Genomic DNA, 24,932 nt, shown 5'->3' with positions numbered 1-24,932 from the left:
TCTCTCTCTCTTTTTGTCTCTCTCTCTCTCTCTTTGCAGTGCTGGCTTCACAACAGTCTCAAATCAATTGCAATACAGTAATCAAAAGCATAATAATAACTCTGCGAATCACGATAAAGTAGGAGAAAGACCCTAAGTCCCTGGATGAGTCTGCTTTGGCAGCTGACACTGAGAAGCCCGCTTCAAACACTATCTGGAAATGGATCAAAAGGAACACTGGCTGTGGGCAATGGCAAATCTGCAAGACTTGGCCTATAAACTTGCTCAAGTGATTCACACCCCTCCTTTTTATACGCTAAAAGCTGGCTTACACAACATCATGTTCTTTCTCTGTCCCAGTTGTTCTCATGGTGTTATCAGGATTTTTCCTACCAGTTGCATCTTACACCACTCTCTGATTGGTACCAATCAGTCATCCTTCCCGGGCCTTTAAACTAATCTCATGTTTTTTGGGTCAACATAACTGCAACGGTATGTCTCCCCCAATCCACATCTCTTGGCATGGTACAGTAAACACAACACCTCGGCAGAACATATAGTTTTGTCTACGTGAAGTAGCAAAATAAGCATCAAAAGATGATTTGCTCTCTCAGCACGGTAAATGGGTTTTTCGCATTCATATTCACTCATCAATGCTGCCTAAGCTAACAAACTAACATTAGGGCTCTGTGAAAAAGTTTGGAATCAGCAGGTTCTCCATCAGTAGCTTGCTTGAAGTAACTTTGTTTGTTTGAATATTAAAGGTACTGAGGAGTTATAAAATAATGTTTCCTGAGGATTTACGTCTCTTTGCTGAAATGCAGGCCAGAGGCAGGTAACTAGTGGAAACTCAGACAAAATAGCTATAAGACATTGGCCAGATTTATCAAGGTTTGACGTCACTCTTGTGCCACACCGGAATGACGCAAAACCAAAGTGAGATTTATCAAGCTGTGCAAGGTTAACTTGCATGGTCCTGCATAGCTTGATATATCTAGCGTTGCTCTTCCCCAGGAAGGTATTCTATGGGTGGAGCGTTGGTGTTCCCACAGATCCAGCCATGGATTTTGGCACAGTCCCAGATTCACCATTAGTAGTAGACCTGGGAATGTGTCAAAATGTTATGCCTCTCCAGGTGAGGCGTAACGAGGAGAAATATCTTTATTTCTCCTCCTTTTTTCCTTTTTCTATGTGTGTTGCATTCTGCAGCGCACGTAGAAAGAGGAAAATGCCGCTCAGGATTATTTTTGTACAGGAAAGTGTCCCTTCTTGCACAAAAACAATCCTGCCTACAACTTGCACCATGACGTAAGTGTTGAAGAACCGGGGTTTAACCCAGCGGCGTCAGGGGCACGCCTAAGATCTCCGAGTTCACCTGTCTTGGTATACAGAGACACTGAATACTTCTGGATGGCATCAGAGACCAAGTTTATTAGCTGCAGCTAGTAACAGTGATCCTAGAAATACATCACGGTGTAAATTCTCAGGAGACTGCTCATTTTACTAAGGCGAGACGTCTCCTTTTATACCCAATATTCACATTATAAATGTACACCCACTGCACAAAATTCTCGCCAAAAGCTACATTTTCAAATAAAGTATCACTTAACAAAAACTCAATTTACAATATCCCAACCCAAAAGTTAATTATTAGGAATGTCCCAAATTCAATCTCCACAAGCCGGACAAACCTATAATTGAAAGAATGACCCATGTAATGAAGAAGCATAAAAAATAAACAGTAACAGATGCTAAACAAGATAAGGCATGTGCAAGGAAACTAAAAGTTAACGATGTCCTGAACATTGATTGGCAATCTCAGACAAAGATCGATCAGGGAAATTGGCTTTGCGAGGTCAGTTTCAGGTGAAGAGGTCAGTTTCTTACAGTTCGTTTCAGAGTCAAAAAGAAACCTAGTTAATGTATACATGAACTAAGAAGGCCATGCCACTTTGTTCGCCAGGCTACCTTCACAGGCCTACGTGAGGGCAACACAAAATGGTGGCACAGAACAAAATGGAGTCAGACTCGAGAATTACAAAACCTCAGTGTGCCTGCATTGGCGCTAGGCAGTTAAAAGTGCGGCTGCACTAGGAAAGGACAGGTTTGCACCTTATAATGTTACATACGGTGCAATCCTGCTCCTTCACCCAGCGCAGCACAGCAGGGTGGCTCGCTGTGTTGCGCTGTGTGAAAAAATTATAAATATGGGCCCAAATCTGTCTATTCAAACTTCAAAATAGGCCCGTGAAAGCATCCATACAGATTATTTTTGCTGCATTGTGAGCAGATGATCTTCCATGAACACACCACGCAACCCTTCCCCTAATGACAATTTTTTCAGCAGAAGTCTCTCATCCATGGATTCCCTCTGGAAGGTGTACTGAACAGTTGCTTTTGGACACTCCAAATGTAGTAATTTCAGGAGGGACTGGCCCGCTGTATGGCTGGTTACTGTTCATTTTCAGCAAGCCTCATTAAGATTTCTCTCACTTCTTCTGTTGATATTTTCCGTAGATTACATGCGAGAAGGAGCATACCCCAGTCCACAAACAGGAAGCCTTAACTAAGTCCTTGCCGATGCTACTTATTGAGCAAACATGACCCCAAAGATCTTTTTACATATAATTACAGATATTTAGCATCTTAGAAAGTGGCATTTTACCACTTGGTCGTACTCAGGCATTTCTCTAATTTGTCTGCATCCCATACCGCATTGCCTTATTATATTGCCCAACACAATACTGTGAGCTTTATTATTTTTAAAGAAAACATTTTCCTGATGAGTTTGTTGTTAAATTGAACTTGATTTTAGGGTGTTGCGAATTGAGACACATTATTTTACTAAAGACCCTTCAACTCGTTTGTTAGAAAAAATAATCAGAATGCCACTTACATCTATTTCTCTCTTCATTGCCTGCTAATCTCTACATTGATGCAGTTGCTATGTGTGTCACTTTCATCCTGTTGTAGTTATTCCCCCAAATACCTCTTGGTTTGTGAACTGTGTTAATCCCTGGCTGTTGTATTTGAACATAGGTACCCCTGCATGAAGACCCAGGATGTTCTGCACATAGAGCTCTTCAGTGTCAGGACCTTCGAATACATCCGCTCAGTCAAAGGCTGCGGCGGGGACTTCATTTCAACCTTCTCCGTAAATCGACAAGGATCCCATGTGATAGCATTTTCTCCCTTACCCAACACTAACACTACTGAGATCCTTGTGTGGAATTTGGAAACTGAAGACCATAAACACATTGCAACATTTTGTTCGGTTCCTACTGGAGGTGAGAGACATTTGGGGGGGAGGGAGCTGACTCTTAATATTTTACAATTTGCTGTACTGACTAGAGCATTTGGTTATGGCACATTTGCAACATCTCTTTCATCTCATGGTTAGAATATCCAAATACTGTTATGTCTTTGCAAGATAGGTCTGGAGTTTATGGAGTGTTGCACACTCTCAGTTCTATTGTGGATCTATACTGTAAAAATCTTTGTGCACTGAAAGCAAATATATCAATGCATATTTATTTCTCACTGAGAAAACTGTGCATGGCGGGGTGCGTGTTTGTGTGCTTGTTTGTGAATGGGGAGCCAGTGAAGATCCTTCAGGTGTATGTTATATGAGTGCGCAGTGGAAAGGTGAGAGTGATTCTGGCCACCGAGTTCTGAATGCCCACAGCCTTCTGGTGAGTGTTTTTGTTGATCCCAGCATAGAGGGTGATCCTGTAGTCCAGGGTGGTTGTGAGCTGATAGTTTTCTGGGCGCTGATTGAGAGGCAATTGAAAATCTTCCACAGCATCTTCAGGGTATGGAAGCATGAGGTGGTGAAGGCATTGACTCGGGAGGTCATGATCCGTTTGCTCCAGATAGTGATCCCCGGGTTCTTGGCCTGAGTTGTGGGGGACAGTCCAAACTCTGTTGGCCACAAGGTGGAGTCCCACAGTGATGTGCTCTTTTTGAAGGTCATGATTTTGGTCTTGTCATGTTCAGCTTTAGACAGTTGGTGTTCATCCACCGGGCAGTTTCAGTCATGCAGGCATTGAACTCAATCCGGGTGCTGGGCATTTTTCTTCCTTGAGAGAAAAAGGGAGTTGCGTGTCATCAGCGTAGGAGAGGACGTTGATATTGTGAGAGTGGATGATGCTGGTTGGAGGGATCATGTATGCATTGAAGAGAGTCAGGTTCAGGGAGGATCCTTGAGGAACTCTGCAGATGAGGTCACAGCTGTTTGAGGTGTACAGTGCCAGGTTGACTGACTGGATCCTTCCAGCCAGGAAGGAGCAGATCCATTGGAGTGCATGTCCTTGGATTCCAATGTCATGTAGGTGTTAAATGAGGATGGGGTCGGTGAATGAATCACATGCTGCTTAGAGATTGAGGAGAATAAATGCCACCATGTTTCCTCTGTCTCAAGTCACGTGGATGTCATCCATGGCAGAGTTGAGGGCAAAGCTCTGTACTGTTGCTTCCTTAAAGCCTGGGACCAGACTGAGTGGTTTCAAGTACTAGGTGGTCATTGAGGTATTCGGAGACATGTTTGTTGACTATTTTCTCTAAGACCTTGTAAGTGATGGCAGAAGGGAGATCTTACTGTTTTTGGCGAGTGCTGAAAGGACCCCAGAAGGTCTGTTCAGCAATGGGTGAACATTTGGTGTTTCCAAGCATCTGGGAAGGTTGCAGAAGAGATAGAGGCATTCAGAATGGGTGTCAGCATGGCCCTGATGGGTAGCATCCTCTGGAGTAGGTGTAGTTAGAGCAGGGTTCCGATGGGGCCCCTAAGTGGATGGACTTCATGGTGGCGACTGTTTCTTCTTGGGTGATGATGGGCCAAGTGGTTTATTTATTTTATTTAATGAATTTTTATAAAGCACGGACTTTACCCGAAGGTGTCGGGGCACTGTACAATAGAACTAGTTACGTTACATGAGAGAACTGTTACAGGAATGGAACAAACAAAAATAGCATGCCATAGAATCAAAGCGACGCAGGCAAAAGGCACGCAATCTCAAGCACAGCAAGCACAGACTGTACAAGCAAAAATATGAATATATATGACAAATTTACAATGACTAAAGAACTTCCTGGCGAGGCCTGAGAAGGAGGGAATTAGTTCTGAAAGTGTCTTTGGAATAAAAGAGATTTGAGGTCCGCTTTGAAGATCTGGATGGAGGTGATGGCACGGAGTGAAGGAGGAAGCGAGTTCCAGATTCTCACCGCATTACCTGAGAACGATTGTGCCATCAATTTTTCCCTTTTGAAGGAGGGTGGCTCAAGAAGGAACTTTTCCGCATTCCGTGACGGTCTTGAGCCTCCAGACAATTTCAGTTTATTCGCCAGATAGCGAGGGGAGGAAGAGTGCAAAGCTTTGTGAGTGATGCACGCCATTTTGGAGCTAGCTCTAGCCTCCATGGGAAGACATCAGAGAGAAGACAGGATAGGAGTGGTGTGGTCACTTCTTTTGGACCCTGAAATGAAGCGAGCTGCTGAATGGAGAACGGGTTTGAGGGGGTAGAGGTGAGATTTGGGAAGGCCAGTCCAAAGAGAATTACAATAATCCAGATTAGACAGAACTAGCGATTGGACAAAGGTTTTTAGGTCATTCTCCGGGAAGGGCCGACGAATCCCCCATAAAAGACACAGCTGATAACGTGTGCTCTTGGCCATGGAATTGATGTGTGAGATTAGGTTGAGTCTTTTGTCAAGTATGACACCTAAGGATTTAGCGCAGTCCACAATGATGGGTTTACTGTTGAGTGGATTCAACTGATCCATCCAGGATTGAACAGGAGGTGGGGAGAGAGAGCTAGAAAAGAGGAGGAATTCCGTTTTGGAGGAATTGAGAATGAGTTGGTGAACTAACATCCAGTTGTCAATAGCGTTGAGAGTAGAGCTGAGTAGTGAGACATCATGAGGGGAAGACACCTTGAGGTAGATTTGGGTGTCATCCGCATAGAGATGGTAGAGGATTCCAGATTTGCTTAGGAGGTTCCCTAATGGTTCCAGATAGAGATTAAACAGAGTGGGAGCATGGATAGAACCTTGAGGGGCGCCTTGACCAACCACCAGTGGAGATTGTTCGCAATCTTGATCATTTGGGATCTGTCCAAGAGGAAAGAGGCAAACCATTAGAGTACTGTGCCTTCCACACCCATTCTCTGTTGAAGAATGTTAAGGAGGGTGCTGTGATTAACAGTGTCAAAAGCTGCAGAGATGTCAAGAAGAATCAGAAGGCACGATTCCCCGAATCGAGAATATGCAGCGCATTATCAATCACTTACAGCAGGGCTGTTTCAGTGCTGCAATTTTGAATAAAGCCCGACTTGAACATGTCGAGGAGATTATTGTCCATAATGTGTTGGGAAAGTTGTTTTGCAAAGCATTTTTCTGTGATCTTCGAAAGAAAAGGCAGATTGGCGATGGGGCGGAAGTTATTGAGGTCATTTGCATCTGCAGAGGTTTTTCTTAGAAGGGGGGTAACCTGTCCTGTTTTGAGGACAACTGGGAGGGATCCTCGACTGAGGAAGAGATTGACTAGCCTGGTCCAGTAGGAGAGAGTGTTAGTATAGCAATCAATGGCGATGCCACTGGGTATGGGGTCAGAAGAATGGTTGGAGGCTTTGGTTTCGTGGATGCATTTGAGGAGATCATCCTCCGAGATGGCGGCAAAGTTCTGCCAAGTGACTAAGGATTTTCGCTCCTCGATGGGGGTGGGGTTGGTGACCTGTTCCACCAGAGATATTACCTTTTGATCGAAGAATATAGCGAACTCAGTTGCTTTCTTAGAAGCATCCTCAGGCTTGATGGTTTGGGGAGAACAATTTGGGTTTTTGATGAGGTCGAAAAGTTTTTTGGGTCTGTTTTTAGCTGAATCAAGGAGGGATCTGAAATGTGATGTTTTTTCCTGGAAGATGTGCTTGTGGTATTTGGATCTTGCTGAACTTAAAAGAGAGAGGTTGGGGGTGGACGGAGATTGTCTCCAGTGCTTCTCCAAGATTCTAAGGTTTTTCCTTTCGTCATAGAGAGCTTTGTTGAACCAAGGAGCTGATGGGGTGGGTCTTTTCCTTTTGCTTTAGAGTGGAGCAACCTTGTCGATTTCGACTGCAAGGATTGAGAGGCAAAGGGGAGTGAGATCGTTTACATCCATATTGGGGTCTAGACTAGGAAGTGAACGTATAGCAAAATCACATAGAGCCTCAAGATCAATGTTTTTTGTGTTGCGGAACCACGTAGAGGCTCTTTTAGGTTGGCAGAGAGTTAAAATGTGAGAGAGGTGAAAACAGAAGGGAATGAGGAAATGGTCAGACCAGTCAACACGGATGGGTAAAGCAGTGGTAATCTGGTCTGATTTGGATATAACAAGGTCCAAAATTGAGCCCTTGGTGTGTGTAACTTCCAAGCAGTGTTGGGCAAGATCGTTCGCTGAGAGAAAGGTTGCAAGCTTGTTGGCAGCCGAGTCATCCACGGAGCCCCAGTGGAGATTGAAATCACCTAGGAAGATCTGCTTGTCGCTATGTGAATATTGGTCACTAATGAAGTCGATGAATTCCTCCATGAAGGAAGAGCAATTACCAGGGCGGGTGGTAGATGGTATGGAACCTGAAGGGTGAGCCATGATGAACTTGGATTTCTAGAGAAAGGCATTCAAAGGTGCGAAAGAGGGTGGTGGGAATGGCTTTGATTTGGAGGGCATTTCTGCAGATAATTGCAACACCTCCCCCGAACTTGCCTGTTCTGTCGTTTCTGAGGATAGAGTATTTAGTAGGTAACAAAAGATCAAATGAAGTGTGAGAGGAGTCATTAAACCAGGTCGCAATGAGAAAGAGCATGTCGAGATTGTGGTGAGTGATAGTGTCAGAGATTTCCAGTTTGTGTTTGGTTGCAGATCTGCAGTTATGGAGTATACAGTGTAGCTCTGACGCAACTGTTTTGGTGATGTGAGTGTCTGGAATGATGAGGGGGATAGGGATTAGATTCTTGAATGACGGTGCCCCTTGAGGGGGAGGCTGGTAAGTTCTGAAAGAAGAGATGGTCTGAATGGCAAATTGAGTAGAGTTGTTAGGAGAGGCGAGTGGAGGGGAATTTACATTGATGGTCTTGTAGGTAGCCAATAAGTTGGTGATGTCTTTGGAGAACAGATTGTGGTTGGCTCTATTGGGGCGCAGGAGCAAGGAACTCCTCTGGAGGTTATTTGGGGAGGGGGAAATCTCAGCACATAAGAGATAAATCGACGCTTCAAGCTGGGAACTGGAAGAGATGGGAGAATCAAGTTTAGTTTCCAGAGAGAGGTGTGCTGAGCACGGAGTGAAGGGAGGCTCGATGGATAAGGGAGAGAGTGGCCTGGGCGAAGGAGGACAGGAGGAAGTGGGGGACCCGGGAGAGTGTTGGGAGGCGAGGGTCGAAGGTGGGGGAGGAAGTGAAGTAGGCGAAGGAGGACAGTGGGCTGTGGGGGACTGGGGCGAGAGATGTGATGCAAGGGTCTGGGGGAGAAGGTGATAGAAAGGAGTGAATGGAGTTACTGTGATATTTTTACTGGTGTTGAGCAGAGGTGAAGAATAGAGATCATACATAGGAGGAGAAAGTTGAGAGGTAGAAATGGATGGCTGGAGGAGGAGGGGGAAGGAGTGGGGTTATGAGAAGGACATGGATACGGTCAGATGAGAGGAGAAGGGGCTGAACAGGTAGAGGATGGAGGGAGGTCAAAGGGAGGCCACAGGAGTGGGGAGAAGAGAGAGGGTGCAGGCCAGGTACCATGGGTAATGAAAGGTGAATGTAGGGGAAAAGGCACCAGGCAGAGTGGGAGGGGTCGAGCAAAATGAAAGTTGTGGGAGGAGTGAAGGACTGTGCAGTCAAAGGGAGGGAAAAGGGAGGAATTACCAAGAGGGGAAACAGGGTTGTGAAGCATAGGGGAGAATGGAAGATAAGGAGAGATGGGAGGTGTGAGTTCAGTGGGAGGGAAGATGATGGGATTACCAATAGGGGAGGCAGGGATGTGAGGCATGGGAGGGGGAGAGAAGGTTGTAGAGAGATAGGAGATGTAAGAACAGAATTGAGGGTACGAGGAAAGGGGAAGAGCGGAGAGGGGTGAGGAGAAGATGGGAGGGAGGGATGGTAAGGCGAGTTGATCGGTAGTTCAGATTGTAAGAAAGGTGGATTAAATAGGGGGAAATGGGATAGAATAGGGGAGTTAGGGGGTGGGAGAAGGCAGTGGAAAAATGGGGAGATGCAGGATGTAGTGCAGTGGGGTGTAAAGCAGATGAGGTAAGGGGGAGGTCCAGTTGGGAAGGTGGCAGAATGGGAGGGGAGGGAACGAGAGAAGTGGGGGATAAAGGGTCGACCTGTGATTCCCGGGAGAGCGGTATGAAGGAATGTGTTTGTGGTCAAGGGGGGAGAAAGGGAGAAAGTAGACAAGTTATAGGAAGAAGAAGAGGAAGAATCTAGAAAAATAGTATTCGCAGGGGTGGGACGAAGGGAGTGGAAGATGTGATCAAAGAGAGAGAGACAGGTGTCAGAAGCTTGGATCATGACTGTGCCATTGTTATAAAGTGTAATGGTGAGATAGCCATTAAAGCGAGCGGAGGGAGACATTTATAACCGCTTCCCATGCGGGAAAGAAGAGGAGGAGGAGACATTGAAGGTGTTGGAGAATCTGGAGGACCAGGAAGGGATGTCATTAGTGAAGAAAATTAAGTCATTTCTATTCTTCCCTAGGCACCCATTATGGAATTGGTGAACAAAGAGGAAATCTGGAAATTGTTCAATGATGTTATGCTTGAACCGTTTCGCTGCTGCTTTGGACATATAAGGGGGATAAATTACTTTAAAGCAATTGATTCCAGAATTAATTCGACTGGAAGCCATGATAGGGTAGTGATGGCGCAAAGAGGTAAAATAAGGGGGGTGCGCAAATTCCGGAAATCAGTGAGAATAAAACCAATAGGAGTGAGGTCAAATCAGGACCAAAGGTAGATACCTGACAAGGCTAGAAACAGGTAGAAAGGTACAGGGGAGAAGCAGCATTGAATCATGTGTGCATACCTCTTCTGTTTCTTATAGAGGAAGAGGAAGCACCAAAAGGGGGGGTTGCCCAATCCAAGATGGCCATCAAAGATTTGAAAGAGCATTCCTCTTTCTGTTCTATGCACTGCCTGGTGGCAAAGGCCGCCATCTTGTGTCAGGCATCCAGGTTCTGGGCATGGGGGGCCGGGGTGGGGGGGAAATAACATGGATGGTTGAGGTGTGGAAGCAACACAGAGAGCACAACAGATAGTAAGCGAGTAATCTACAGTAATTCAGTTTAAAAACCCCAATCACCCCCTCACATTGTCTGAAGGGACAATAGAGCGCTGAATCTTCCTAAAGTACGCAGCCTACCCCTCAAAATAGGCCAAAGCAGTTCCCTTGGTAGTACACTGATCCCCACAGTGGATCGGATCTCTCAGTAGGGGCTAGTCTCTGGGCACCAGTAGAACATTCAGTGGGAACAGCCTCCAATTGGGCCCCTGTTAAGCAGTCACAGCGGATCCAGATCTGCAGCCGATCCCGACCGAGGGGTCCACTCACCCTCCCCCACAGTCACGCTCAGACACTGGCTCCAGGGGCTTACCGGAGCAGAAAAACTGGAGCGCTCCAGGCTTCACCGGGTCCGGCGCCATCGCACCGCAATGTCCAGGACAGAGAAACCGGCTGCAAGGAACTAATCATCGAGGTGGTCCGGTTGGTAATTTCCAAACCCGACTCAGAACTCGCAGTAGGTGAGCAAGGGAGGTTCTCATAGAGCAGCACGTCACGCTCCGTGATCTTGGACCGGCAATCTCAACCTATCCAAGCTGTTTAGGTCCAGCAGCTGAATTCACTTCTCCGCTCTTGATGTCACCCCTGTCGTCCCCCGTGACCAAGGGGCAAAAGGGCTCACCTCACCCAGACGATCTCAGTACCGGTCTCAGTGCCCGGCAGCCCCAGTCACACAGGGCCGACCGCACCATAGGCACTTCAGCGGAGCGAGATGTCCGCCCTTCTCCCAGCCAGCACCACATTGCAGCCGTCCCGCTGCCGGCTCCCGACCTCCGCCGCCCCCAGGACCTCAGTGCCCGGGCGCAGCAGTCCCCTCAGGTCAGCGGGGCAGTCCCAGAGTCTTCGCCCGTGCCGCTATGCCCTCACCTGCTCAGCCGCTCACGGTGGAGCTCCAATAACAGCTGGAGCTCCTTCACACAGGCCGCTGCATTGTGTGTCATCGCAGGATGCAATATCGCAATGGCCGCCATTTTAGTGGATCTGCTGCCTCCAGGGCAGCTCCTCACTCCTGTGGCGATTGCCGATCCCACCTGTTCTTTGTATAAGATCAGGAGGCATTTGGCAAGGTCTTTTGGGTTCCATTGCAGGTCGAAGTTTCTGTCAATGGCAGTGATTATGTTGCTGAACAATTGAAAGAGATTGTTGCAGAGGGCATGCAAAGGGGGTGATCAAGTAGGAGATGGCCGATGGTGAGGTGAAATCATTCACCATGGCACTGTTTTCTTCGATTCTGTTGGTGCTGGTCTACCAGAGCGGCACGTAGGGGCATTCGGATCATTTGCTGGTAGCGTCTAAGGGTGGATTTCAATGTCTGAATTGTCCTGACTCATTCTCCATTTGCACTCCAGTTGTATACAGTGGTGTTTCACTAGTCTGAGTTCCTCCATCTACCAACTGGCTTGGGTTATGGCTCTTGTTCTGTTACCGTGTTTGTTGAGCGACAAGGAGCTGGTGCAGAAGGTAATCCAGTTGTTGAAATTCTTGATAGCTTTGAGGCAGCTGTTAATGTGTTGAGGTTGGTGTGGGTGTTGAGAGCAGTGTTGAAGTCCTAGTCATTGATGCTGTTCCAGTTTAAGCGGGATGGTCTGGCGGTGGTTCATATGCATTTTACTGGGTAGAGAATGCTGAACTTGACAACAGTGTGGTCTATCCAGGGGGCCGGTGTGTGCTCATCGACCCGGATGTTGCTGAAGTTGGTAAAAATAGGGTCCAGGAGGTGTCTGTCGACGTTTGTATGCCTCTTTACTTGTGGGGTGAGGCCCAGATTTCCAAGGTCTTTAATGAGTGCTCTTGAGATGGGTTTGTTGTGATCTTCCAGATGGAAGTTCAGGTCTCCCAATAGAATTTCTAGCATTGAGGGTGAGTGATGCAACAAAGTCCATGATGGTGTAGATGAAATTGGTGCGTTGTCCTGCTGGTCTGTAGGTGAGAGTGCCGGTTTGGGATGATGTTGGCTGTGACGTGGCGCTTGGACAACAGGTGTTCCATGTTGGAGGATGACAAGTATTTGTGGATGATGGCTTTTGTTGTTGGGATGCTAATGTGTTCACTATCTAGGGAAGATGTAGCTGTGGGCATGCACTATATAACAATAACTTGGCTTTTGAATCCATCAATGCAGTTCATGTGCCCACTCTTTTGATGATATCTTGTGTTGTGGGTATGCAAAGGGTAGTGCCCTAATTGTAAGCTCTACTGATGGTGTAGTTCTGGGCATGTGCTGTAGGATTAAAAGAAGGACGTTGTTTTTTGAGCATGCACAATATAATTATATAGCACACCTGTGTGTAGGTCAGGACATATAAGGCAGGAGAATACCAGGGAGCAATGGATTCATGACAATGTGTGAGTGAACTACTTTTTATGCAGTTCACATCGACAAAATACTTTGGGGATGATACCAACACTGATGGATAACCCCTAAAGCCAGCACCTAAGGGGCTTAGGCTAGACCACTGTAGCTAATGGGCAAAATTAATTGTCTAAAAGCTTTTTCTGTACCTGTAAGAATATGTGTATTTTGTGTGGTTTGTGGTACGTGAGAACATGAACTTTCCCAAGAGATCTAAAGCTACCTGTAGGCAAGACTTTTGAAGGTAACGAGGACAATGTATATTAGGTGTGATAAGAGATGATCATAAACATTGGAGCTAAAAATATTGCAGATGCTAAAATGAATGAATGATTGAATCTCCAAACAAATATGCCCTTAATTGGAGTAACAATTTAAGAATGATTCGTGTCTGATAGTAACTGGACTTGTATAGCACCTTCGTATTACAGCTTTAAAATCAACTGTGTTAGAATCCAGAGGCCTTACATTCTTTGTGCATAAATAGATGTATCAGAGTAATTGCTCACCACGCCTAACATTTTAGGTCATCTATTGCTCAGAATCCATGTAGTGTATCAAAAATGTTTTAACCCTATCAAATTTATTTAATATACTTCATATTAGTACACAAGTATAAAATTAATTTTTATGTAGATTTTATGTATTCCAAAATCTTAACTGTCCAAACGTCCTCACCGGAGCAACTTACATCCATTTGTATTTGGCGCCATGTCCCTAAGGATGCAAAGCCTGGCAAACAATTCTAAATTACTGCTCATAAACAGGAAGAAACTGCTACATTCCAGTCACTGTCGAAGCCACATGTGATCTGATCACCTAATAGTGTGGCATTCTTGCAAAATTTAACACCCCTCTTCATCATCAAAACATTCATATTCTGTTGACATATCATCAAAATCTGATGTACATCAATTCTCAGTCAATGACCCAGATGGTTTCTAAAAGGATTCCTTATACAATTAAATATTAAACCTTTTAATATCATGATAAGTTACACAGGCTTGTACTCGAGTGATTTAGGACACCAATTATTGATAGGTAAAAAGATACTCTATACCACGACATGGCTGATGCACCTTTTATAGCAGATTAGTTATCAAAAGAAAGATGCATCATGAGACATCCTGTTCATGTCATTAAAGCCAATCTCGATAGACCAATATTAAAGAAAAAATATGGAAATCATCCATTCTGTCATCTCATTTAGTTGGTACCCAAAGGTATTATGGTTTGCAGGCAATGTTATGATCAAAAGAAATACGCTCCTAATAACACCATCCACCTTGCTTTATTCCTTCTCAATTTCGAGTATTTGACCAACTCTACCATTTTCCCTAGCTAATGTGAACACAACCAAATCTTTAACTGAACTCTCATTGGAAAACATTAAGAGCAAGCCTGTTCTTGTCCTTATTCCAGCGCTGGACTGACTTGCCCTAACCAAGAGACTTCAATTGGTAATGCTCTGTTACACAATGTACGTTATGTTTAACAGAAACTCTGCTTTCTTTCATTATGTGTGAACTGGATATAAAATGTTCCTACATCACTGGGAGGATAAACTTGGAGGTGGTTTGATTTGTATACATATTGTGGTCAACACTAGTAACCTTCCCAGAATGGCAATACTTCAGCTTCTCTCACCGAAAAGCACTTAATATAACTTAACTTTCAGTGATATGTTGTTGGTCTACAGCCCCTTCTCCCTGTGGGCTATCACTAAACTAAATGAAACCTGTCTTAGATTTTCTTTTAGATTGTGGCAATGTTTTGATTCTGGCCAACTTAATTGTGTGGTTTAGCTAACCACCCATCCCTCAACCATGTTGCCCCCTGGATTTATTCTCCCAATTTAGCATTAGCCCATTGGTTACACTGCCACACAGGAGAAGAGTAAAACACTAGAGTGCTCATTAAAGCTGGGTCGTAATTCGGATTTGTTTGGTGACTGATGGAGCCAGCCAAATTGGGAATTACAAGTACCACAGAAAAGTGCAACTTCGATATACGTTTCGACTAAGACATTTTCCTTGCTAAAAACAAGCAAGATTTGTGGGTGACAACAGGCACGGTAATGTGTTAGTGCAGTCCCACAATGGAGCAGAGAGAGGTGAAAGCTAGGATGCCTTCCAAACTAATAACATTGCCAAATAAAGTCACAGGGCCTGATTCTCAAAGGTAAACTTACACTTTTTACGATTTTTTGCTATTTACGAAGGAGAGAACTGTCCTGTCTTTTTTATGTGAGGAGACTCTGCACTCATAAAGATACTACTCATAAATTCCTTTGTGAACAGTAAACAATCGTAAACATACACAAAACAAAAAACAAAAAAACAAAGCCTTTTGGAAGCGTGAGTGGATTGGAATCCCCTCAGGCACCCTGAAGCATTTGTTCACAGCCAGAGCTGTGAACAAAGAAACATTGGAATGTCGGAGCTCCTGGCTTATACCAGCCATTATAAGCCCAGAGCACTCCATTGTTTTCAATGGAGCTCCCAACATTCCAATGTTCTAATAGTCCATAATTCTCTGTAGTATTTCAGTCAATGCTTTCTAGGCTCCTGTTTCTGTATTTGCATGCTGCTCTTAACCTTCTCTCTGTCGTCAAGCGAGCCCACTTGGGTGGAAGAGTGTTCTTTGTCCAGACACCCATGCTCTGGAAGGATCATGCTTTCTTTCTGTGATCCCATCCTGGTCTTTTGGTGTGCCATGAAGACTTGACTGTACCTTCATTAAATTTGACGCTTTATTAATCCGCTAGCTTTAGAGCAAGTTGCACATTCCACTGTGTTGCTTTATCCTTCAGAAGAATTGGTCAGTGTTTATAAACATTAATGCCTGGTAACTGTAACTGAACAAAACTATGCATGTGCGCGTGGTCACAGGAATATCTTTGCTATTTGTGTAAATTTGCAAAATTCAATATCGCTCGAAGTTTAGGAATCGTTTTGCTGAATGTAGCGTACATTAACCCAAAGAACAATGCTTCATGACAGCCTATATTTATTTCAAAAAATTATTGCAATAATCAAACAGTAGTCGCGTTTATTAAAATCCCTCATTCACATGATGAAACTATTGAAATCAAGAAAAAATGCCCCATTTCTCGATTGAAGTTCCCTTTTTATACACAAATGGGCATCGAAATGCGGCAACAGGATTATCTATTTTCATTCTATGTTGGATGGAAAAGTCTCAGTGTTTGTAATGTTCAGTGCTGCTCTGCAGGCTGTATGCTGGAGGTTCATGAGGTACACAGAGGAATATAAGTGAAACAGATATGCCATCATGTATGTACACGTGTCTTTTTAAATTGCAGGTGTGTGTTTCGATCTTCGTTACTGTTTGGCCTGCACTGATGATAACTACCTTAAATCATGGAATTTGACTACTCGAATCAATGATCAATCTCTGAGTGTCAATGTGAACAGAGGCAAAAAGCATGATGGCATTCTGGAGGTTGTCGTTATGGAACATTTTCCTAGGTGAGTTGAAAATATGAATGTATAGCATGTTGTTAAAAAATGTAGATTATAAATTAAAAGTGAAAAAAATATGTGCCATTTGCCTAAAACTCGTGCCCCCGCAATGCACAGTTTTCTCATCAATTCATCAATAATTTCATTGTAACTGTGGAAGTGATATTATCAATGACGTCAAATTAAACCCCTGCCGCGCATGGCTGAAGGCTGCGTACGGCGGGAGGTTGGTTGCAGGGCCTGACCCTGAGGCCAACACCCTCACCCCCCAAAGTCAGCCAATCCCACGCTGTACAGGGCTTTGGTCATTCACAGGCCAGCACATATGGCCAACTCCGCACATGCACCCAACCCCATGTTGCGCGCGGTCTTTGGCGATGTGGCATATGGGTGGCCTTTGGGCCCCGTAGACCCCATCCCCAGGGCCTAAACATATATATTAAGGAGAGAAGTCAAGCAGTCCCTTCCCCAAGTCTTATTAAACCCTAGGGACTACATCCTGGGGGTCAAATTCAACAAAAACAACTAGATTCAACAAAAACTGCCACTGGGTGGATCATTGACACAATATTGAAACCAAAAATATCATGATACAGAAATATTGTGTAAAAAATATCGATTACGAAAAATAACTTTCCTATACTTATAATGGTAAGTCCAAAAAAATTGATTTTATTTTGTTTTACACTAATACTGAAAAAATATGTACACTATTGTTAAAAAAATATATATATATTTATATTTACTGAAAAAAACATAGGTTTGAGGCACGTCATAGTTAGAACTTAGCATTTAAAAAACATTAAAAATTCACTGAAAAAAACATAGGTTTCAGGGGTGTTATAGTTAGCTGGACATTTCACTCATGCAAAATCATAGAAATTCCTTCCTTATAGTTAGTTCTGCTAACTATAACTCGAGCCCCCGCGATGCACTGCTGGTGGCGTCACATATTACATCACTCATGACATTGTCAGTGACATCACTGATGACATCTCAAATGACATCACTGATGAAATCATCCATTCAGTGTCTGAATGGATGATTTAGTAGGTGCGTGACTGACTCTCTAAGTGCGTGATTAAACGTATCTTACTAAATGCATGGGTTAGTGACTAAACTGTGTGAATGTCTGTATCCATCTGTCTGTTGGTGTGTAACCGGCTACATGGGTTTGTGAATAGCTACATGAGTGTCTATATGTGTTGTTGATTGGTTGTCTGAGTATCTGTATGGGTGCCTGAGTGTTTATGTGGGTGGGGTGTGTGTGACTCTGTGCATAGATGTGTGAGTGGGTGATTCACTGGGTGCATGGTTTCAAGAGTGCATCTGTGATGGACAGTACGGGAGGGTGAGTGTGTGTATGGGTATGTTAGAGAGTGAATGTATATCTCAGTGGTACATGTGTGAGTAACTACATATGTGAAAGGCAGTATATATGTGTGTTGGAGTAGATAAATGGCTATAAGTGAGAGTGTGTGATTTTGGGAGTGGCGGTACGGATGAGTGTGTGCTTATATCAGTGATTGTATAAGAGCGTAGGAATGTGCTAGTATTTGTATGAGTGATTGAACTGGTGTGTGTATAACTGTGTAGGTGAGTAAATGGCACTGTGACTAATTATTTGCATGACTGACTAGGTGTGTGAGTACCTCTATGGATGAGTGGTGGTGTCTGAGTGTTTATATAGGTGTATGAGTGCATATGATAGTCCTATACTGAGTGACCATAAGTATGAGTGACTGTACGGGTGAGTGAGTGGATGTGTGTGTAAACCTAAGAATCAGTGAGTGTGTATGTAGTTATTGCTGTTGGAGTGTCTATGGTTTTGAGAATGGCAGTCTGGAATTTAGAGTAGGTGTATCAAAGGTTATATTAGGGTGTGAGAAGAAGCATCAATTTATCACATGGATGATGTCACCAGTGATGTCATCAGTGATGTCACTGACCATGTCATGAGTGTTGTAATATGTGACGTCATCAGCAGTGCATTGTGGGGGCGTGAGTTATAATTAGCAGAACTAACTATAACGGAGGAATTTCCATGGTTTTGTATGAGTGAAACGCCCAGCTAACTATAACTCCCCTGAAACCTATGTTTTTTTAGTGAATTTCTAAGGTTTTTTAAATGCTAATTTCTAACTATAACATGCCTGAAACCTATGGTTTTTTCATTGGATTTCAAAGGTCTTTCAAAAGCTAGTTTCTAACTATTCCTACAGAGGTAGGACATTTGAAGAAAGAAGAAAAAACGCACAGAAAGAAGCAAAAGAAATGCAGAAAGAAGCAACATAAGTCCACTAAGACGAAGAAAAGTGCAGGAAGAGGCAAGACATGTGCAGAAAGAACCAACAGAGGAGCAGAAAGAGGCCTTGTTCCAAAATCATCCTGTGCCCACAACTTTTTCAGACAGGTACTGGTGGTAACTGACTCTGACTAACCAGGCCTAGAGCCAGTGCTATGCTAAAAGACACTTAGAATACAGTGAAAACACCTACATAAACTAGGGAACACTATGCGTTGGGGTACCCCTTTGATTAGCATGACCTCCTTTTTAAGGCCCTAGTACATAATAGGGAAAGGGGATTAATACTACCTCTTAAAACGCGCTACGGGGCACATTTGCACAGTGGTGAAGGGAGGAGGGGCCTGAGGTGACATGTGTGCTAACACTCCCTGTGGCCATTTTAAGTTGGGAGATTAAGTCCCCTTGAATCCGGACGGTCCCTGGGGTCCAACTAGCCAACCAGGTACCGCCAGTAAGTGCCACAGATCTGCGTTGCAGAGAGGTGTAAAAAGGGGTCTGGCCTGGGCATCCTCTCTGCAATGCAGCACAGTGGCACTTACTGGAGGTATCTGGTGAGCTAGTTGGTCCCCAGGGACCCACAGGATTGAAGAGGAATTAATTCCCCAACTTGAAACGCACCACAGGGCATGTTTGCACACGTCACCTTAGGCCTGCCCTTCACCACTGTGCAAACGCGTCACGTGGCGCGCTTTAAGTTGGAGGATAAAGTCCCCTTGAATCCTGAGGGTCCCTGGGGTCCAACTAGCCCACCAGGTACCTCAAGTAAGGGCCACAGAGCTGCGTTGCAGAGAGTGTGTAAAAAGGGGCGTGGCCTCTGAACACCTCTCTGCAATGCTGCTCCCTGGCACATACTTGATGTTCCTGGTGGGCTAGTTGGCTCTCAGGGACCCCCAGTATTCAAGGTCAATTGGTTCCCCATCTTACAACGCACCAGGGAGCGCATTTGCAGAGTGCTGCAGGGAGGGGGCGGGCCTCTGGCACGATGCCGGACTTTTAAAATATATATATTTTTTTAAGAAGGGGAGCTGTGTGGCCCCCCTCCCTTTCCTATTTTATTAGCCCAGGGGACCCCATCCCCAGGGCCTGACCCCTATTTTTTATTTTTATTTTTTTTTAAATGGAAGGGGTCCGTGTGGCACCCCTCCCTACTGCCCCGGGGACCCCATCCCCTGGGGCCGGCCTTTGCTTGTTTTTTTTTTATTTTGTTTTTTTTATGGGGAAGGAGAGCTGCGTGGCCCCTCTCTCAGGCCAATCATGGCCCCGGGGACCCCATCCCCGGGGCCTAGCCTCTCGTTGGGGACCGTGGGGGGTCCCCAATTCCCCCACGGTCCCGTGGCTCCCCGCCTCCTGCGGGAGCCAGCATTGCTTTTCCACATGGGGAGCCGCTGACATGCAGCTCCCCGTGTAGAAAAGCAATCTGGTTTAGTTTTTGGAAAAGAGAGCAGGTTCCCTGCTGTCTCTTCCAAAAACCAAACCAGAGTTTGCAATGACGGGACAAGAGCAGCAAGGCACCAGCCCTGTCATTGCAAACAGCAGTGGGCACCCCGGGACACTGCAGGAGCCAGACCTGGGGGGTGGCAGTCCCCAGGGCCATCACTGGCTCCAGGAGAGGGCCCGCGCTGCCCCCCCTTCCACCTATGGCACAGCCCCATGGTCCCTGGGGCTCGAGGGTCCAGAACGGACCCCGCAAGTTGTATATTAGTGCCCCTGGGAGGTAGCGGTCCCCGGGCTGTGTGGGGGGGCTCGAGCCCCCCCCCGCCCCCCTCCCCCCCAGGTAAAACAATTTTTTTTAAAGAAGCCCCGGGGGTGGTGGTCCCCGGGGCTGAGGGGGGGCAGTGTGCTCCCGCAAATTTAATTAATGAGAGCCCCGGGGTGGCTGTCCCGGGGCTTGGGGGGGCCTTAGAGGCTCCCCAAACTATAAAAAAAACACAGTCCCCTGGGCTGCGGGGGGACCATGTGCCTCCCAGCAAATATTTATACAAAGCCCAGTGTGGGGCATTGGGGTCTTCAATTAAACAGAGCCCAGGAGCCCACGCTTTGTTTTTTTAGTTATTGCGGCCGGATCCGTGCACCCAGCGCGCATCTCGCATTTTAAAAAAAAAATGATTTTATTGATCCTGGGGTCCTTGTGTGACATCTTGAGCAGGTCTAAGGGGTCAGGGTGTTTCTACCCTGCCCCTTTTTCTTGTTTTGCGCCTTTGTTTTTCTATTGTCTTGTGCCTCGGTTCTACCGAGGCACAAGATGGCTGCCAACACTTCCTGGTTTGGAGTGTTGACAGCCAAATAGAATGCAGCTCGTGATCGGCAGGGTGCGCCGATCCTCCGTGCCTCTATATATCGATAATTTTATTTGTTGATTTTCTCAGCAACTACTGAAATGATTTACACTATTTAAGAAAAAGAGTGCTTTCTGAACCAAGCACTACCTTTCCGCCAAATTTGGTGTAACTCTGTTCAGCAGTTCCAGCTGTAACCCTGTCTAAAGTTTCCTATGGGAAATGCTTTTTCCCCCTCTTTTTCTGGAATTTCTCAGGAACTACTGAACGGATTTACACCATTTAACAAAAAGAGTTCTTTCTGAAACAAGAGCTACCTTTTTGCAACATTTGGTCTAATTCCGTTCAGCAGTTTGGACTGTAGCCGTGTCTAAAGTTTCCTATGGGAATTAACCTGGAGAAAACAGGTTTTGGGACCCCCCTTTTTTCTCGGCCCCCACTTGCCAAATCACCCCGAAACTTAAGAGCTAACCGGAGAGTTTTGAAAATTTCGCGAAGATTCGTCAACCGGCACCAAAGTTATTGGGAAAAGAAAAAACGCTTTTTTAATAGAAACAAGGTCCTAACTATAACTACCTACTGGCGACTGCAAGTAGGTAAAATATATATATATATATATATATATATATATATATATATATATATATATATATATATATATGTACACACATACATAATGTCGGTCAGATAGGCTCTGACCACAGGTCAGAGGCTTTCCGACCAACATCCATGTTTTCAAGTCCGACCAACTCATTACAATGTAGGCAGCTGAAGTTTAAACTGGCTGGTTGACCCGACTGGCTGGCTCAAGGAGCCCGACGGCCAGTCAGAAACCAAACATAATTCCATGCGGACCGCGTTTACGCCATCAAGATTATGATATTGACAGGCTTTTCATGACGGGCTTTCCAACATGTAAAGCGGCCCCCATGCCTCTGCAGCCTCCAGTTGAGGGCCTGGGGGATATCTATGGTGCCCCCTATAAATCTCTGCACCCGGTGGCAGCCCGGTGAAGGGATTTACAGAGACTCCCATTTCTCAATGGGAGCTCGTGCTGCGGCTGGTTTCCGACCGCCACACAAGCTCCCATAGGGTAGTGGGAGTTTGCGACCACACCAAGTGTAGTCACATTGTAATACGGTGTTCCGAGCCGCCGACCTCCGGTCAGTCGGTTCCCACACGGAGACGGTGTCGGTCGGAGGCAACTCCGACCGACATAGTAATTAGGGCCTAAATATTTTAGCATATAATATTCTTATAATTGCCACATACTCCCGTGAAACAAGCATTTCAAGCGCTAGGACGCCTGCGGGTAGCTATCGCGCTATGCAAATGTAAATCCAATCCAAGTAATATTTAAACATATATATATATATATATATATACGTATTTAAACAAACAAACATATATATGAATGTGTGTATATTTACATACAGATATATAATATAAAAATATAAAAAAATTATAATTTATATTTTAATTTTCTTTTTTTAAATATAGCAACTATATGTACATATATTTTTGATAGACATAAAATAAATAATATTTGTAACAAATATACTGCAAAAAAGTAAAATATTTCTAATTTAATTATTCATAAAATAATTGATAAAAATACTTTTTATAAAAATATGTTAAAAAAGACACAAATATATATATAAAAATAAATAATCACATAATAATAACAAATATGTAAACAATATTTAAAAAAGATATTAAACTTCAAGAATAATAATTATACTATTCCCACTCCAATATACGCAAAGGTAGGGAAAGCATTGGACACCGAAGGGGTAAAATTTACTATTCACACTCCAGTATGTGCAACAGTAGGGAAAGTGGAGTACTCCAGAGGGGTAACATTTACTATTTACACTCCAGTGTGTGTAACAGTAGGGAATGTGTTGGACTCAGGAGGGGTTACATTTACTATTTCCACTCCAGTAGGTGCAAATGTAGGAAAAGTGTTGGACTCAGGAAAGGTTAACTTTTATTCCCACACCAGTCGGTGCAACAGTCAACAGTAGGGAAAGCGTTGGACTCAGAAGGGGCTACATTTACTATTCCCAATTTATTCTGTGCTACACTAGGGAAGTGTTGGGCACAAGAAGGGTACAATTTACTATTCCCACTCCACTCAGTGCAACAGTAGAAAAAGTGTTAAACACCAAAGGGGTACAAATAACTATTCCCAATCGAGTGTGTGCAACAGTAGGGAAATGTGGGACTCAGGAGGGGTAACATTTACTATTCCCACTCCAGTTTGTGCAACACTAGGGAAAGCTTTGGACTCAGGAGAGCTAACATTTACGATTCCCAATTCACTCTGTGCAGCAGTTGAGAAAGTGTTGGATTCAGGAGGGGTACAGCTTACTGTTCCCACTCTAGTAGGTACAACAGGAAGGAAAGTGTTGCACTCAGGAGGGGTAAAATTTACTATCCCCACTCCAGTGTGTGCAACAGTGGGGAACTCCTTGGACTCAGGAGAGGTAACATCTACTATTCCCACTCCAGCCTCTGCAATAGTAGGGAAAGCGAGCACACAAGAAGGGTAACTTTTACTATTCCCACTCCACTTAGTGCAACAGTAGGAAAAGTGCTGGACACCGAAGGGATAACATTTTGTATTCCCCCTCCATCTTTTTGATAAGGACATTTTCAAACCAGTGAGGGGTGTGGCGATGGGGGCCTGGTGGGAGGAGCAGGTCCTCAAAACCACCCATCAGGTGCTTTTTGAATCCCATGTTGTGTCATATTTAAGATACATTGACGATGTTTTTCTTTTGTGGAAAGGGAGTGAGGATGAAGCACATCATTTTATAGAGGAAATCAATAACAATTCCCCTGAATCTTAAATTCACATCTCATATCCACAAAACACAAATTGATATTTTGGATGTAAGGCCCTACATAGATGATGCAAAAATAGAAAGCACGTTATACAGAAAACCAACTTCTGGAAACATTACATTACATACTACTAGTTCCCACCCTAAACACCTCATTGCTAGCGTACCGTATGGAGAAATCCTTAGACTTAAACGTATATGCCGCAATGAGGTGGATTTTAATAGGTGTCAGACTGAACTTGTTGATCGACTACGAGTTAGAGGATATACTGATAAAATGATCAATGATTCTATAACCAAACCTAGCACACGACCTAGAAGTAGCCTCTTTGAGAATTACACCAATGATGAGGAGACAGAACCTCATAAAAACACTCATAATCCAGATACCCCCAGACTGATAACTACCTATTGTAAAGAGGAACCCAGGATAAGATCCATCATCAATAAGCATTGGCCAATAGTACTCACAGATAATGTTGTTCGAAATAGATTGACGGAAACCCACCTGATTACATTTAGAAGGGGGAAATCTATGGGTACTACTCTAGATAAGACTTCTCCTGAACAAGAAAGGTGTCCTTATGGTTACAACCATTAAAAGGGTTCAAAAAATGTGTAACCTGTAGGGCATGCAAATTTGGCCGCAATATGACACATTATTCAACCCCGTTCAGTGAAACATCCATTCCTACCCAAGGCAATTACAACTGCAAGACCAAATATGCTGTGTATGCAGGTGCACGTCAGAATTTTGCAGCATATAAGGGCCATTCTCCACAGTGACCCGGCATATCCTGTGGCACGACATTTTAAACGAACTCATGGTAATGACATCAATTGCCTCTCCTACTATGTCATCAATGCCGTCCCTAAATGTAGAAGAGGAGTAAATAGGGAACGTCAATTGAGGCAACTAGAAACCAAAATCATTTTAGAGTTCGATAGTAAATGGCCAAATTGATTGAATAATACAGAAGGCATGCATAACTATATACCATATGATTATGAGGAAGTGGGATGTATTGTTTTGCATATAGGTCTTCGCAGTATTTCAAATGTATCAAATCCCGTGAGTTTTTCCCTCTCTTTAAAGATCTGATTTTAGTATAATGGTAAAAACTTTTTATATGCAAACAAATGCTTCTTTTATATGTCTTTTTAATAGTATTTTTCCCTTGCTGGAAATTTTACTGTTATCAATATAATAGCTTTTAGATATTTGCACTGTTGCTGTATAACAATTGATCTATTAATACATACTTTATATTGCACTTTATAATAGCTTTTTTGCACATTTTTGCACCCATTTTGCACAAGGACTAATTTATGAATTTATGATAATATTCTGCACATGTACAGTTTATCACATGGCCAGACACTGGA

The 24,932-nt window shown here is 44.2% G+C and overlaps 1 protein-coding gene across 1 annotated transcript in view; it reads left to right on the top strand.

Moving 5' to 3' along the window:
• Nucleotides 1–24,932, top strand: part of LOC147728720 (uncharacterized) — a 497,345-nt gene that overhangs the window by 298,954 nt on the left and 173,459 nt on the right. The window contains exons 20-21 of the mRNA XM_086963852.1: nucleotides 3,019–3,266; nucleotides 15,954–16,119. Coding sequence (XP_086819978.1) covers nucleotides 3,019–3,266; nucleotides 15,954–16,119 — 414 coding nt within the window. The remainder of the gene's footprint in view (nucleotides 1–3,018; nucleotides 3,267–15,953; nucleotides 16,120–24,932) is intronic.

The sequence above is a fragment of the Lissotriton vulgaris genome, chromosome 3_1 (assembly GCF_964263255.1).
Source record: "Lissotriton vulgaris chromosome 3_1, aLisVul1.2, whole genome shotgun sequence".
NCBI lineage: Eukaryota > Metazoa > Chordata > Amphibia > Caudata > Salamandridae > Lissotriton > Lissotriton vulgaris.
This window is presented reverse-complemented; position numbering and strand designations above follow the sequence as displayed.